This window comes from Bos indicus, chromosome 1 (assembly GCF_029378745.1).
Source record: "Bos indicus isolate NIAB-ARS_2022 breed Sahiwal x Tharparkar chromosome 1, NIAB-ARS_B.indTharparkar_mat_pri_1.0, whole genome shotgun sequence".
Classification (NCBI taxonomy): Eukaryota; Metazoa; Chordata; class Mammalia; order Artiodactyla; family Bovidae; genus Bos; species Bos indicus.
The window spans coordinates 118,070,034-118,087,878 of NC_091760.1; the positions used below are offsets into that span (position 1 = coordinate 118,070,034).

At 34.7% G+C, this 17,845-nt stretch overlaps 1 protein-coding gene across 6 annotated transcripts in view; it reads right to left on the minus strand.

The window, feature by feature from the left end:
- Positions 1-17,845, minus strand: part of TSC22D2 (TSC22 domain family member 2) — a 50,745-nt gene that overhangs the window by 28,401 nt on the left and 4,499 nt on the right. For 3 of the 6 annotated variants that reach the window (XR_011567580.1, XR_011567581.1, XM_019960889.2), the window contains exon 2: positions 9,926-9,997. The exons of the other annotated variants lie outside the window; for them this stretch is intronic. Coding sequence is in view for 1 of the 3 variants with exons in the window: in XM_019960889.2 (XP_019816448.2) it covers positions 9,926-9,997 (72 nt within the window). In the remaining 2 variants the exon portion in view is untranslated. The remainder of the gene's footprint in view (positions 1-9,925; positions 9,998-17,845) is intronic. 6 annotated transcript variants of the gene reach the window in all.

The following is a 17,845-nucleotide window of genomic DNA, read 5'->3' on the forward strand; positions in this document are numbered from 1 at the left end:
ATTTCACTTTTAAAGTATAAACAACAATTCTTTAAAAAGTTCACTACACGGTTCTGAGATTTCCTACATATTATAAAAATCAATGCTTGCTTCTCTTTAAAAGGTCAAAAATGCTTATTTTTTAATGGAGAAAGGGGGGATATGGAGCAACCCCTCATGCCCGATAATTACATACGGACTTTCCATATGTATAAGAGAAACCAGGCTAGAAACATCAAAGATAAACTTATGGGAAAAAAATCGGTCCAAATGTACCTAGTAGAATAAGAATACTGGAAAGACAGTATTTCAAGAAATTAACATATAAAAATAATATAGCTTTGGGAAAATAAGCTTTAACAAGACAGTTATAGACAGACAGATCTATCATGTTTACTCACAATGATTTATACTTCTCTTTCAAAAAAAAAGTTTATACGGGATACCAAAAAAAACCAAAAAATTGAAATTGAAATTCTAGACTTTAAAAAAAAAAAAAAGAAAAGAAACAAGTGTGAATACTTATTAACCATTATTTTCTTTTGAAGTTTTGAAATACAGTAACAAACAGCACAGAGGTTGATAAAGACAAAATTTTCTGGCATCATTTAAGATGAAACAGTGACTTGAGATAGGAAAGCCACCTTAAAAAAAAAAAAATTTGAAATTGGGGGTGGGAGAAGATAAAAATGGAAAAACAAAGTAAGTGGAAGCCAGCAATGTATTACTCAAATATATGCAATAACATTCTGCAGGCTTTGTTAACAGAAAGCTGCATATTTGACTTTGAGCTTAACTGTTAAGAACAGTTAACATAAAGCAAATAGAACTGTTCTTAAAATTTTAAATATCATCACATTATGTGTAAGAGTTAACATCTAATTTTGTGAAACAAACTATGTTATGACCATTCCAGACATGTATTTAGCAACATTTTCTGGACTAACTTAGTAATATCTAAGAAACAGCTGCTGTAAATACAGAAATTTTCTGAAGATTAATGGTTAATAGACACTGTGAACAGGAGTGGGATTAGTCAAACACAACAACTCTTTTTCCCTTCTTGTTCTCCTTCTAATAGTGCACAGGGCTAGAAGGAGAATACTTCTTTACCTTGATATTACCACCAAGTAGACATGTAGAAAGATGTTTTTGGCTTCCAGGATATAGGTAACACCATCACTATTTCCATGCCAAATATCACAATTAAATTAAAAACTAAAAAAAATACCATGCAGACCCTCCAAATCTTTTCCTATTTATAACTAAAATCTTTACACTTTGACAATAACCAGGAAACAAAACAGCATAAAAATGCTATTTGAGGATATCTATCAATGAATACATATTCTAAATTATTACCATCTATCTAAATTTACTTGTCAAACGTGGAAAATGTTTTAGAAGTCGTCAAGTAAAACCTAAACATAGAATCTAATTTCTGGTAGCAAATGCATATAAATGATCTATGGCAATCACAAAAATCTAACACATTTCCTGATCTGCATGATTTAGAATATTAGTACAAGTACATGCACACACACAAAGAATGTCAGCTGGAATGGAATCAGTCATTTCTCTTGTCTAACTACCTACAAACCCAAATCTTGCTGAAAATAAAAATATTAAAGTAATTCCACTTAATATTTCTTTCTTCTCAATAGGTTGCCAAAACTATCTGCAGGTTTCAGTACATAAAAGAGGTATGAATTCATATCTTTAAACTCTTAGGAACTAGAATGGAAAAAAACCTCCAAACAGATGTTGTATGTTTGATCTGGTTCAACAATTTCAGGCTATATTTGAATTTCCTTGTCATCTGAACAAATTCAGTCAGAGTCTTTTCTTAAAAAGCTTTGCTACAGAGTTCTAGATTCTGTAGGAAAAAAAGAGATGGGTTTAGCAAATTACACACACATTGTTCTGTTCAAGGGTTTGATTTACTTAAAATCTATTTGGTGAAAAGTTAAACAATTAATATCAACAATAATAAAGAGACCTTACCAACTATTCCCATGTTTTAAAACTGCTTTTCAAGTTTCATCCTAAGAATAACTATCATGACCTTTCAGAGTAGGTAGGTTGTGGTGACTTATATGGAGAAAATTTACTAACTAAAGAGGAAGGCGGTAAGCACATGCACAAAGAAGCATATCATAATCGATGAGCAGTTAATAATTTCTCATCACCAATTCTGAAGTCCAGTCACGTGCTGAAAATAGTATCAGCATGTCAGGTGTCCCATTTCCGTTAGTCACAGAAAAGCTGACAGGAGAACAAATACTTAGGATCCACTGAAACACCACTTCAGACAATGAGATACAGATCTATGGTTAAAAATCTGGCAGCAAACAATCCACCTTAGGCAACTATCACAATAAAACTAGGAGGATAAAACAGACTATAAAGGACAGCAAGCACGTATTTTGTAAACCGAAGTGGTGAGTAAGAAATGTCTTCAAACTATACTATTTTTCTCTACTTAATTAAAATCCCAGCTTAATGTATAAAAAACATAGTACAGAAAAAACTGGTATATGAATATACCTCAATTTCTCTTGTAAGGGATATACCCTCATTAATATCTGCATGTTCTTCCTTTGCTACTCCTTACTGAACTTTAAGAAATACGATTCTTCTTAAAAACTTCTCCAATCCCAGTAGTTGTTTTAGCTGGATTCTAGTCAGCACACCCTTTCATCTCTCTCCTTCCCAACCCCTGTAACAAAGACTGTAAAAAGACACGCATCTGTAAAAAGGCAGATGCATTTTCCCCTGTTATTCAAGCAGAACACTGGTACTTCCTTTTTTAGTGACTATTTAAACAATCTTAAAGAAGACTGATACAACATTTATTTACATAAGACAGGAGGAAAAAAGACAAATGTTTCATAATTAAATGTAATCTGTAATCTTTTTAGGCTCTTTGATCAGGTAAAAAATGGTCATAAAGGACATTACTGGGACAACCAACAGAATGTGTACATGAACTGTATGTTACATATTAGGCAAGTCTAACAAATCTGAATTTGGTAGCTATACTATTTTTACATAGTACGAAATATATGCTAAAGTATATGGGGATTAATGAACATGGTATCTGCAAGTTACTCTTAAATGGTTCCTAAACAGTATGTTAGGGTGATAAAGCAAGTGTGACTAAATGCTAACAAATGTCAAATCTGTTAAGATTACTGAAATGCTTTTGTACAGCTGACTCTTGAACAATATGGATTTGAACTGTGTGTGTTCACTTAGTATGTGGATTTTTCCAATAGTCATACTACAACACTACACAGTCTAAGGTTGGTTGAATCCATGTATACAAAACCACAGATATGGAGGAACTCTGTGGCTATGGAGAGCTGACTGTAAGTTACATGGGAATTTTCATGCATAGAAGGTTGGTTACCCCCTTTATATCTGCATTAAGGGTCAACAATATTATTCTTGTAATTTTTCTGTAAACTTGAAATTTTTTCAAAGTAGAGATTCAAACATTTTCCCTTCTTTTTGGGTAAGAATTAATATTCTTACAATCTTTTAGTCTCTAAGACCACTTATCTTCAAAGTTTCCCTTGTTCTCTAAATGTATATAGTGTTGCCCAAGGCCTGTCCTCCTGGCCTGCCCCCTTTCCACTACTCTGCTCCTAGAAAACATGAGCCTTTCCTAAAGCCTGAATTCTAGAATAAAATAATATAATCTAAGAAACAAATAAATAAAAGATTCTTCAATCTCTTCTAGCTTTAACTTCTCCACCAATCTGCAGGTTTGCAGCTAGGGCTGTACCCTGAATATTTCCACTTTGACCTTCCACTGGCTCTTCAGCTCAAAGCAAAATCTCATTACTATTTTCTTCTTCCCAAACCAATTATTTCACTAATACTAGTAATAGTACCACTATTCCTTCAGTTAGGTCTGACAAAGTCAAATTTGACTGTTTCCCTGTCATACCTAATCAGTAGCAGAATTCTTTAATTCTAACCTTCTGATAACCATTCTTTCATCAACCTTTCCTTTCGTAAGTGCGAGCGCACCAAGTCACTTCAGCTTTGTCTCTTTGCAGCCCTATGGACTGTAGCCTACCAGGCTCCTCTGTCCATGGGATTCTCCAGGCAAGAATATTGGAGTGGAATGCCATTACATTCTCCAGGAAATCTTCCCAACCCAGGGATCGAACCTATGTCTCTAATATCTCTGGCATTGGCAGGCAGGCTCTTTACTGCTAACGCCACCTAGGAAGCCCCTTTGTTCATCTCTATTGCCTAATTCAGACCTTCATTACCTTCCTAGTATCTTTGGTCTCTAACGAATCTACCATCTTTTCTCTGTTACCTTCAAATGTTTTACGCACCAATCAAATTTAACCATCCTTACCATATACGTCCACAGTGGTTCACGGTATTTCCTCTAACCGGAATGTGCCTTCTCAGTCCTTTAACTCTGCATGACCAAATTCTGGGGCTTCCCAGGTAACTCAGTGGTAAAGGATTTCCCTTCAATGCAGGATCTACCCAGGGTTTGATCCCTATATCAGGAAGATCCCCTGAGAAGGAAATGGCAACTCGCCCCAGTATTCTTGCCTGGAGGAGCCTGGCAGGCTGCATAGTCCATAGGGTCGCAGAGAGTCAGACATGACTGAAGGAAGCAACTGAGCATGCGCACAACTGAATTCTACCCAGTCACTGGTTTCCCAGTTTGTGGCCACAACTTAATTGCCTCTGATGTGGGAAATCTGTCCTAATAGGGAAAGAATTTTATTAACCCTCCAAAGGTCTGTTAAGCCTCCATTCCTTCAACAAATACACAGCTCTCGACGTTTTCTAAAACTAATGGGCAACAAAGACAAAACAGAATGAAGTAGATCAATTTCAAAACTTCTCTTACCTCTTTTCTTTCTTTCTTTAGAACTAAGCAGCGCAGTGATACTCTGCACAGTAGGGATTTTAAAAGTAACTGGCTCTAAACCTCAAACATTCCTAACAGCCAGGAAGACCACTTTATTATTTCTAGTGATGGCAGGGCTATTTCCCAGAGGACCCATTTTCTTTCAAAAATAAGCTCATGTCTTCCTACTGAAATACCCACCTGGCTGTCCAGGTGGAATATTAATTAGATTTTCTAGTTAGCTTTGTATTTAGAGGAACCAACCTACAAAAATGAAGTACAGTAGGTCTGTCACCATCTTTTCCTATTTATTCTAGTTATATAAATATTGCCTCACATTACATTAGCTTTTGTGGCAGGCCCTGTCATTTGCTAAGCAGTAACTATAAAATGCAGCCAACTAGTGTATCTCGGTACTTTTTACTCTACCTATTCAGCTAAGTTTCAACCTTCCTGAATTTACATACATGTTCTTTCACTTTCTGAATTTCTGCACATACTTTAGATGGTTAAATTCACAAATGCTATCATCCAATAATAGCTATGACTTCCTCCTTTAATGTCATTTGAACATTTTATAAGCATGTTCTTAGGTTTTCATCTAACTCTGAGATCCAGTCCTAAAAAAGGTGACATGCTAAGTCGCTTTAGTCATGTCCAACTCTTTGTGACCCCCATGGACTACAGCCTGCCACGTTCCCCTGTCCATGGGACGCTCCAGGCAAGAACACTGGAGTGGGCTGCCATTCCCTTCTCCACGATCTTCTCAACCCAAGGACTGAGCCCATGTCTCTTACGTTTCCTGCACTGGCAGGTGGGTTCTTTACCACTAGTGCCACCTGGGAAAAAGATGACTGGCCATTAAAAACTTCCTCTAATTTTTAGCATCTCTGATTATTCTCTACTAGATATCCTTAATTGGAATTGGTCAAAAATACAATCAGATAACAAATTATTTAAGTACTTAAGGTACAAATTATTAAGAAATGTATTTGGTATGGTTACACAACAGTTTGGGCTCATATCCTCAAAGTACTTAACAGTGTAATTATCAAGAAAGCACACTAACCAGTTACAATCTCTAACAAGTAGCCCACCATGGTTAATTCTTTGAAACTTGATTTTTTTCCATTTGGGTTAATAAGTAGGCGTTAATGATGTATCCGAGCTTCCTGGAGGAGGACAGAACAAATAGTCTCATGGTTTAGTTCTGATTTACTTCTAACTTCAAAAGTGGAATCTCATAACCAAAGGAAATGTTGGACACCTTTTCTAACACAAAATTTGTTCTTGTTGTTTCACTGCTAAGTTGTATTAGACTCTTTTGCCAACCCATGAACTGTAGCCGCCAGGCTCTTCTGTCCATGGGATTTCCCAGGCAAGAATACTGGAGTGGTTGCCATTTCCTTCTCCAGGGAATCTTCCAATCCAGCGATCAAACCTGCATCTCCTGCTTTGGCAGGCAGATTCTTTCCCACTGAGCCACTTGGGATACTCCTAACACAAAATACTTGATGTTATTTAATAAGAACATTTTAATGCAACAATTTAGAAACCAAATATAAATAGAGAAAAGTAAATAATCACTATAAAGACTTAATTGAAATCATCAAGTAACCGAGTAAAAGACCCAAAGACTTATTCACTTTAAGCTAATAATTCATGTGTACTACTTTCCTTATTCATTTCTCTTTTAAATTTTGGTGCTGTCATAGGGAAGGACAAAAAGACTCAAGCGGATGGTGTACCTAGCCACTGTTACTCTAACTGTTTAACTACATTTTAAGTATTTTCTTCATTAAGGCAGAAACATTTCTAAGTGTTTATCAGTAAGGATAAATCCTTACAAGCTACCTGATTTTTTTCTTTACTCTAAAGGGAAGAGGTAAAATCTTTTCCCTTTAGTATTCCTTTATCTTCCTGACTCGATATTTACAACAGGGTAAAAGTTGTTTGCTATAAATTCTTACCCTTAGCTTACGCACACAAAGGACTCCCAGTGAGAGCCTATCCCCTAGTGATTATCAGGGTAACTTTCTAAACTAATTCTGTGATGCAACAAAGCAATGCCAGGAATTAAGTTTGGAAAGTTGGTTTTTTAAAGAAGAAAAATAGGAAGTCAAATTCTCAAGTTACTGTTCTGAAATGCCAACAGGCGAGGCTATCACTAAACACTGGCACAGGGCTTAAAAAGTGAAACCTGGAAGCTACATTATTCATTTTAATAAAACAGTCAATGCACTTAATTTGGGTTTCCTAAGAAAAAGTTGTATTATTTTAGCTATTAGAATCTACTGCTCTTTATTTGGTGATGGTTTCAGCTCACTGATTCCCTGAGGACTCTGCAAATGACAAATGGGGAAGACAGAACATGATGGCACCTACAGGAAAAGGGAAAGGAAGGCTTGACAGGAGCTTCGACTTTAGTATAATAACTGAATAAAGCACTGGATATCAACAGAAAGAGGAACTATCTAAATATAGGCAGAGGCCGACTGACACAAAGTCTCTCAGCTTGCTAATTCTAATTTAAATAGTAGAGAAAACAAAAAGGCCATTAGATAGCTCTAAGTCAATGTGAGAAAGATATATCAGTTACCTACATTTTGATTAAAAGATAGTCTGCTAAAAGAATTCTAGGCAAAAAAGATTCCAGTCTTTTGAGTAAGGCAAACCCAAGGATCTTCAGATATCTAGGGCAGGTTTAATAAAAATTGGCACAGGCCTTAAAAGCTGCCCCTACCGAAAATGATTTCCAAGATTTCATAAACAGGAGCCTGAAATACCATATATATACACACTAATAAACAAATTTATACCTCTTAGTGAGTAAATGATGTAAGGAATGTATAGGGCCCTTAAATCCTTTAATGGGGTCTATTTAATAATATCATCCTTAAAAAATACTGTTGGAGAAGGAAATGGCAACCCACTCCAGTATTCTTGCCTGGAGAATCCCATGGATGGAGGAGCTTGGTGGGCTACAGTCCATGGGTCGCAGAGTCGGACACAACTGAGAGACTTCACTTTCACTTTAAAAAATACTGACTTGCCAAATTAGTAATATCTAAAAAAGCTTAAATTTATAATAGTCAAAAATGAATAAGGCAATTTGGTGAGATATTTTTCAAAGCTTAACACACATTAATCTTCAACCTCTGTCTGCAATGAAAAAGAATAAACAGTGCCACAATACTTTACAGGTATTAAACTACTAATAGATATATTAGATATCTGCCAACTGAAGCTGTAGATGCTTAGAACTAACAAAGCCAGCCACTACTCCTCTTCTCAACTGAAAATTAAGCTAGATGAAAAGCTAAAAGGAAACAACTAGTCAGTTTCCATGGGGTTGAGTTTTTCATCTTGGTAACAACATGTCAATTTACAGTGAAGAATGGCTGATCTAGAATAAAAGTTCTGATTATATTTTGGCACTAATACCCTATAGACAACTATCCAAGTATCTGTTATACTTCTTTGGCTCTGGACAAAAGAGGATCCAAGGAGAAGAGAAAATATTTTCAACCCATGAGAAACTAGATATAACAACTTGCCTCACTTCTGATACCTTAAATATTTCTAGGATCTAAAAAAGAAAACATGTATTTAGTGGTAACGGGTGATGAGGCGGCAACTTCTCTGGCTGCTTTATAATGAAAAGAAATCTTTTAATTAGATCCAAATTATAAAAAGTAAAGTTCAAACCTTTCTAAATCATTTTGATGAAAATAATAGGTATTATTCATATTGCTATCATAGTAGCTCATGAAAGTTAGCTATTTCAAATAAATTATCTTATATCTAACAAACATTTTATAACATTTCTAAGAAGAGTGTGATTTTTCCTTTCTCTAAGGGAAAAGTATAAAGTACATCCCTAAAGTACTCACCCTGGCTACATTGGTAAGCCATCTGAATGATTAAAACTTCATGCTGTTTCATGCCACAATTTACATTTATGTCTCGATATTGCTATAGCTGTACAATTTAAAAATTGAATCTATAAATACAGCACTATACATTATACACTTCTTGTTCTACAAGTAACCATTTTAAAACATTTCCAGTTAAGTAAGGAACACATTATCAAAAAGATAGTTTGTTAGAAAATATCCTGAGTGATACAGTAAATCAAGCCTAAGAATTAAAAGACTGTTACAGACCATGTCTTAGCATGACATGTACATGCACGCAGCAATACTTTATTCTAATGAGATGGAGTTCAGTCCATGAGTGTTATCCAAACTATGCCAAAGGACACAAATGCGCTGCCAGGCAGAGTTAAAAGAATCTAACAAAGCTTTGTGTGAATTTTAAAAACATTGTTTGCACTCAACTTCTGTTAATTAGACACAGATTGATGGAGTGCTAATAAATATTCAGCAAAATAAGTGAACACAGCATATACTATCTAAAATGTGTATTAAGCAGAAAGATAAACCAAAGTATCTTTTGCCACATGCGAAGTCCAAGACTTCAGTCTATACTTTAAAAAGTTACAAAAAAAAAATTATAGAACATTTCTGTGAGAAAAACTATTTCAGGTGTTTATAAAACTGTAATGCAGATACAGTGAATTCTAGCAAACAAGCTTAAGGTTAAACTCTCTTGCTAAGAATTAAACGATTGCTACTTTGATACCTTAGTCTTTTCCCTTCCCCAATTTCTTAACATGAAATAACATTCTGCTTTGAGTCACTAAGGCTTTTTAGAGAGAAATTATATAAAACAGCACAAAGTTAACTGTAGGTTTTTTTTAATAGAACATATTTTTATATTAAACACACATGGGTAAGGGGATATTTCATGTAATAAAATCCAATAGAGTAAGCCCTTCAAAAATATACTTTAAAGTGCAAAGAAAGTATGTTTATATTCTATTTAAAATACATATTGTCCTTTTGGTTTATTTTGCTGCTTTGTCTCATGCTAAATACCATGTGATTCCCCCCCCCTCCCAAAATAATAAAGATCAGTTTTAACGATGAGAAACTGTGCAAAGCAATTCATGCATACATTGTTGCATGTATGCATTTCATATGCAAATATTCATACCTATCCCAGAGGTTCTTTGATTCCTGAACCGTGTTCAAATGGAACGCTTGGTAGAAAGCAGTTGAAGGATTCCTGTGAGACCCAAGAATCAAATGGAAATGAAGTTGAGAAAGTACAGTAAAATCACTACTTTTCAAAAAAAGAAGGAATATTTTAGATTTCTAACACAGTGCAACCACTTTAATTAAAAAAAAAAAAACCCATTAGCTTGATTAAAAACATTTCAAAAGAAATTTAAAAACTGGACAAAATCCAGCAGACCCCGACAACAATGCAGGAAAAGAATGGGGTAATACAGATAAAATTAAATACTAACTAGCATCCAGTTGTGTGTGTGTGTGTTTATATGCCTATGAGCGTGATCAACTCATAGCTTAATCAGCAACTATTTTGTATCAGATGCCTTTATAAATCCCTACACATGTCAACAGTTTAACAAAGCTGTTCTCAGGTATAGTGTTCACAAAATGGTGCTGCAACTAGAGGGGAGCTTTCTAATTTCTCTCATTTGTAGAGTGTCCCCTTAAGGGGTAAGAGCTTATACGCCTTTATCACCATCCAGTTCTAAGAATTCCCTGGAGAAATATTCCCTAGGGCTATCCTATAGAATCTTGACGGGCAAGCTCCCAGCATGCTTGTTTCACTTCGCATCTCAGAAGTTGTTTCTCAGGTGACTGCCAGTTTCTCTGCCACCCCAGCATATTTCCAGTCCCCCCAGCTCCCAACCTGCACACCTGCCATACCACTTCCATAATTCCTGATGCATGCTGTAGCAGAGTCACAGCAGCAAGCCAAGACTAAGCAAGCAAAGTGCTGATTACCTACCAGACTCTGTTCTAAGTGCTTTACGTTTATTAACTCAATACTACAACAGTCTTAAGAGGTAGGTGCTATTATTATTCCCATTTCATGGACACAGGAACTGGATCAGAGAGAAGACCCTGCTGAATGTCACAAAGCTAATTACGTGGCAATCTGATCCCAGAATTTATACTCAAACTACTATGCTAAGCATACAGCAGAGTTAAATTTTAACCTTTCTAGGTCTGTCTCTTTATCAGTTAAATGGTGATATTACCAGTTAGCCTTGCAGGGTGGTTCAAGAACTGAGACTATATATAAAGTTCCTGGCATTCTGTCAATGCTCAGTAAGTGACAGCCATTATCTTAATCATCAAAATGAACTTCAGATACAACATGGAAATTCTGAGATCCTAACTAGTGCCTTAGGAGAGTCTGCAGTATTGCTAGTACAATAAGAAAACTATTTCCAAGTTCTACTGGAATAACAACCAAATATCAACAAGTATCATTGATCACCAAATAAAACACTCAATAGAATTCCATGATTACAAAATTCAAGATATATTATCTACTGAATTAAAAAAAAAAAAAAAAAAAGGCATTTTAAATTTTAACCAGAAGGTACCTTTTAGATGATCCCAAACTAAGAAAGACAGACACTAGATGCCAGCATGTCATCAGTGCAACTGTTTGATTAATTAGGAGTCTTCAGTATGTGTTCTTTTTGCTTTCCCTACTTCAACTCCTTTCTATTCTACTACTCCTGCACTTTTCTCTTGACTAAGTCCAAGGCAACTGAAGGCACTGACTAGACCGACTAATTATCAAGAAAGAAAGAAGAGGTTGTTATCGTTTAACAACTTGTACCCTCTCTAGATGTATTTACCATGGCTTTTTTTTTCCCACTGTACTTAGAAAATCTGTCTGCCAAATTAAATGAAAGCCAACTAAACCAACTGAAAACTCAATTTGGCTTTCTTTAGCAGTCTCACCCAAGATCATATGGGAACAAGTTTGCTATTCACACAGGTCTGTTTGGAGACCTTGGGTTTAAAATAAACAAAGTGACACAAAAAGGAAGGTAGTGAATACAAGAAAATAACAAAGAGTAAACTTAGAACTTACTCTGTAAGTCTGGAATTAAACATTTGGGTTGCAAGAGCTGGCAGTTAACAATTCCTTTTTACATATATATTCAAAATATATAAGCCATATGGAGTTATACAATCTATGCAGTATAAAATTTTTTAAATAGTTGAGATTCCAGGGATAAACATTTATATAGTGTTCAAAATATGAATTTTTTGGTTTCTGGAATACTTAAGCTGGGATGTTATCCATACACGGAGAGCTTTTTAGCAAATAGCAACAATTAATCTCAAAACACTGATTAGCAGGCACAGATTAAAGGAGTCAAGTCTATGAAAACTAGTTGATCACGAATTTCAAAAGGGCCATTTGTAAATACTGAAGGGCCAGATCAAAGACTTTTGTTTTGGAATGGTGTAAAATTGAGGAAATCAAGAGTCCAAGGAAAACACTGTTAATAGGGAGCATTTCAAGTTTATAGTCTATGATATTTGAAGGCATCAAGAAGCAACTGATATTAAAAATTCGTTAGAAATACTGAATTTTATGGAGATTTGGACACAAATGCTCTTCTGCTCAAGAAATAAAATTTGAAACCACTTTTCTAACATATTTGATGTCAATGTAAACTAAATATAAAGTATTTATATATAAATATAAGATATTCATTTAAATATAAAGCCAAAGAAGCACTTCTTCAAAGACTGAGGTATGGTTTACTCTCAATTTATTTCAGCCTGCTACAGGAAAACATTTATTTTCCTATTTGTAAAAAAATTTTGCCAGCTCCTAGACAAAATTTCAACACCAGCAGACAATAAACATTCTCTGAGTTTATATACTGAATAGTCTGTCATGATAATTATCAAGTACATGAATGTAATACCTGAGAAAGTAAGTTAAATGTGACATATGTCTACCTGCTAAAGATACTATCTCTGTAGGGTTGCCAACTATAATAGCAAGAAAAAACATATGTACCTCAACTTCAGAAATCTCTAAATAGAAACCAAGGAAACACAGTAAGCAAAGGAACAAGGGCCATCTCTCCAACATTATCATCTACAAACTTTAAATGATTTAAAAAACATCTTTTAGGTAAAAGGTTACAACACAACAGATCAGTGTCTACAGATGCTTTTCCTTTACCCTATCTCATAGCCAGGAAAGTAATAAAATTAACCCTGGCTGTGGAGTCAGAAAGCCTGAATCTGACCTTGTGCCTTGTTTGACTTAATAGCTATGTGACTCAAATCCTCAGTTTCCTTAATCATAAAAAAGGGGAGAAAAACAGTCACTACAATTGCTGAAAAGATGAAATGAGATTATGTATACATAGGCTCTAAAACAATTAAGCCTGGTCTGTGTTTAATACAGGGTTATGATTTCTAAATGTGTTATATAAAAATCAACTTTTGGTAGAGTATATTAACATATACCAAATACTTTACCATTATTAAGGTACTACTGGGGCAAACAGACTACTTAAGGCAAGCAGAATACATTAACCTGGAGCCAGGTATACACCAAGTTATTTAATCCATTCTATTGGAGAATTCTACCTCTGGGATTCAGATCTCCCCCAGGATTTCCTTATATACAACTTTATCACAAGATTTTAATTAAAAATACAATAATCACTATAAAGAGTATTGGAATGGTTCCAAGATACATACTACTTAAACAATAAAAGCTTTAAGAAACTTCAAGAACAGCAATCACAAACTTAAATTCCTTTCTGTGACATTTAAGCCCTTAAACATTCTGGTTACTGTCAAATTAATCACATCATGTTCCACATCTGACAGTCTTACTCTTCCACATTGTTACACAAAACTGCCCTCCTACTTGGAAAATCATCTGCTTCTTTCATCAGTGACCCAACCTGAATGACTCTTAAGATTCAGTTCAAGAGTTAGCTTCCATAGAATGCAAAAGTAATAATGGGTTGCTTCTGAGGACAGAAATTGGGTAGAAGGACAGAGGTGGCAGAAAGGCTTTCAATTTATACTTGCATATTTTGAATTTTGAACTGCGTAAATGTATTACCTATGCAGAGAATAATTTAAACAGAAATCAATCTAACTATTCCCTCCCTACACAAATCTGACTAGATGTCCTAAATTGTTCCCATTAATAACTTAAATATTCCATCACAGCCTACAATGAAGTATACAATTGGTAATTGTTTCCATAAATCCTGAGATCTTAAAGGAGAAGATAAGTCTTATTTCTGTATCTCTGTCTGTACTACTCAGAGAACGCAGAGAAAGTTGAATGATTGACATACTGCCACTTCAAATGTTTTTCTGGGCATTCAACCTGCTTACAGAGTATTTGTAAACTTCATTTTTGGGGTCACACACTAGTCTAAGGGCAGGAAAAGGGTTTTACCAAGAGGAAGGTTTAAGTTGGCAGCTCTCTCATGTATGGACTTAGGGAATCTTAAAGTCTGACCAAAGGCTCAAATTTTAATTTTACCAATGAGGAAAACCAAGAAAATTAAATGACTTGACCAAATAAATCAGCTAAATGATGGAAAAGCCAGGATTAGAACACAAGTTTCTGAACCACTTATTATATCATGAATTTTTCTGGCCCGAACCAATGTCTCCTTTTCTCTAATTATATCCATGCCATGCAATTTCATTTTTGGATCAAAACCGAAGACTCTTGATTCCATCATCTGTAATGGTCACTCATGATATGCCGTATGGTACATAACTAAACACACTATAGATTATTTGATCAAGAACCCCCTCTCCTTTGTTTTCAAAAGCTAGGTAGACCATATAACATGGATTTGTTTTGGTTTACTTATAATACCAGTTATTAAAACTGAATTCTAGTTCTATTTTAGAAACTAGTCAGCCTTAAACTGAGTATCCTTCATACACAGATTAAACAATTTACTTGTGTAACAATGAAGATGGATAGCCTAAATCTTTACAGATAACATTTAAAACACACTAGCATTATTTACAATAATTGACAAATTAATCAGTTTCTCTTCTGGATATCTATATTCTTTAATCAGATTTTAGTAAGAGTTTATGGGAAAGGACGTTTTAAGTAATTTAACATTTAGACTTCACTTATTTGTCTTGCCTACTGTGATGAGTATTAATTATCAGGACGTTTACTAATCGTCTATGTCCATGGTGAACAGTATTAACTCAATGATCTACAAAATTTTCACATAACTGTCATATATAAATGTACAACTTAAAGAGTATGAGTTCGTTTTTTTTTTTAACAAAAGGTAGCTTGAGTACAAAGACATAAAACTAAAACTAAAAACTTTAACCTGACTTGATGCTTTAAATTTGAGTGGTAAGCAGTCCAAAGTAGCATAGATGAAATTTAATTCACCTGATTTAAAAGGAGAACCAATCACATACTTTTTAGAAGTAGAGCAGATAATCAATATACCTTAATGTTACCAGTCAAAATCGGAAGAGTATACATTAAAATATATTATGAAAAATCATGTAATAATGTATAAGAATGATACAAATTACTGTTCCTAAATCTTTACAGAGGAGTCCCAATTTTTACCCTAAGCAAAGCCAGGTTAAGAATATAACAAATATTGAATCATCTGGTATGTTCAAGAATTATTCTGGTAAAGACCTAATTATACAAATGACTCAGGAATGCATATTCTTTGTGGATGCAGTAATTTGTATTACATGATTTAAAAGAACAGCTTCAAATCACAAGACTACTGATTTAGTATAAAGAAAAAAACTTAAGGGATTTATTACAATTCAGAAATTTTGCTACACATATCCCTTCAACACTGTCAACAATTAAGACTTATTAAAAATCTGCTCTTCCCACTAATAAAAAGATTCCTTAGAACATTATTATTCAGGCTACATTTAACCAGATATACCTGTTTTTGTAAAGCCTCTCTTCTATTTAAAGAGTAATTCAATTAAGAAATAGTATCTTTCTGGAAAAGCAAATACATACTGGTCTAAAACAATTATTAAAAGAAGAAATTAGACCATTGTTCCTTACTAGTAACATGGTATGGTTCCTATTCCTTTTGAGACCATATTCCATATTATTTCACTATATTTACTTCTGTCTTGGTTATCTGCTATTACTTCCTACTCCCTAAACCCCTCAGCATCTACCATTTTAGGGAAAAAAAAGTCAATGTTCTTTTATACTCCCCTATCAAACCATTCCTCAGGAAAGAGATTCATTTTGATTTCTTTACCATCTGATTGGTGGGGCAGCTCTTTGTTACTAGAGGACTCTAGAGGCCCTCCAACTTCTGGTGCTTAGAAAGACTAAGTGTGCTCAGTCATGCCCGACTCTCTGCGACCCCATGAACTGCAGCCAACCAGGCTCCTCTGTCCAGGAGATTTTCCAGGCAAGGATACTGGAGTGGGTTGCCATTTCCTTCTCCAGGGGATCTTCCCAACCCAGGGATGGAACCCAGGTCTCCTGCACTGCAGGCAGATTCTTTACCAACTGAATTACCAAGTACCAGGTCATAAATCTAGTATCATGTTTTATTATTTCCAAATTAGTGCTATCAAAATTCCCAAAGAACAGACTGGTCTTACATTTATTCTCATAAGGGAGAAAATATATACCCCACTACCAGTACTGAAAAAAAAAAGAAAAACTTCTCACTATAATTCAAAATACCCTCCATCCCTTTCAAGAAAAAGACTGTTAATAAATTCGTTAACTTGGCAATGTATCTTACCCACACACATAAAAGCCCTTATATTTTCCAAAGAAGTTAACCAATGTTCAATCCATACAATTTAGTTCACAGAAAATTTTAAACAACTGTGTCACCGTGAATAAAAAAGGCCATATGCCTGCTGATACAATTCCTGGTTTTAAGAATTTCAGACACTTTTTGATCATTGGCCTTTCTGGAAATGTATGATAATGTCCTTGACTTAGAGCCAGGTTTTATGACTAAAGCATACCAGTGAGGCACTCTGATGAATGCATCAATATCAGTTTTTATACTAAATAACAATGTCACTCATTTGATGTCAATCAAACTTTGACTACAAAATCCTTAGTAAGAGTACTTAGGCATAAGATGGTATCTAGTATGTGGTTTAAACATCAACTATAAAGCCACAAGGCAAAATTCAATATCGATAAGGAACCATAAGCTCCCAAAGAAATACAGATTCAAGTAAGGAGCTTTCACTTTTAAAGACTAAATGCAGTTAAGTTTTTTCAGAGCTCTGGAAAGTTACTTACAGGTTTTTAAAACACAGTAAGAGTGACAGTTTTGCCTCCTGATACACATTTACGTAATTCTCTTAAATGTCAAGTAAAAAAAAAAAAACTTCATTAAAAAAAGTATATGTATATCTCATACACGTATCTATGTATACAACTATACAAACAAAATCTGTGTTTATAGCACATACCAGGACACACCACTTAACACTCACAATTTATACTCTTTTATCAGCAGTCATTAGCAAACTACACAAATAAAACTATTAACAAGATATAAAGATATCTGCCACTAGAGGATCCTTACAATCAGGTTTTCAACAGTCTTCTGGTTGCAGTAGACAGTTCACAATTGCAGCCATTCATGAGTTCCTGGAATGTGGCCTACAGAGTTCACATTGGTCAGTTATCTATGGAAAACGATCTGTGCTGTGTTCCTTTTCCAAAAGGGCCAGTAAGATTTTGCACCACCCCCTTTTACCAAATTGGAGTCTGTTAAGCCTATAGGTAGTTTAAAAATTTTTTGTAACCTTTACTGTAGAAATGTCTATGTATTTTTTATGAATCATGTTTTCAACCACTATTACATCCTCCAGTTTACGCAAAATCAATTTAAATAATCTCAACAACTGACCATTAAGCTAGAATGATATAAAATGTTATGCTAATTAACAATATAAGGTCAATGGGCAATGTTAACTGAGAACTTCAAGACTTTTCTTACTTGGCATACAAAACCATCAGTCCCTTTAAAAATAGGATAGTACATAAGGTCTGATTCTTTAAAATAAATGGTCT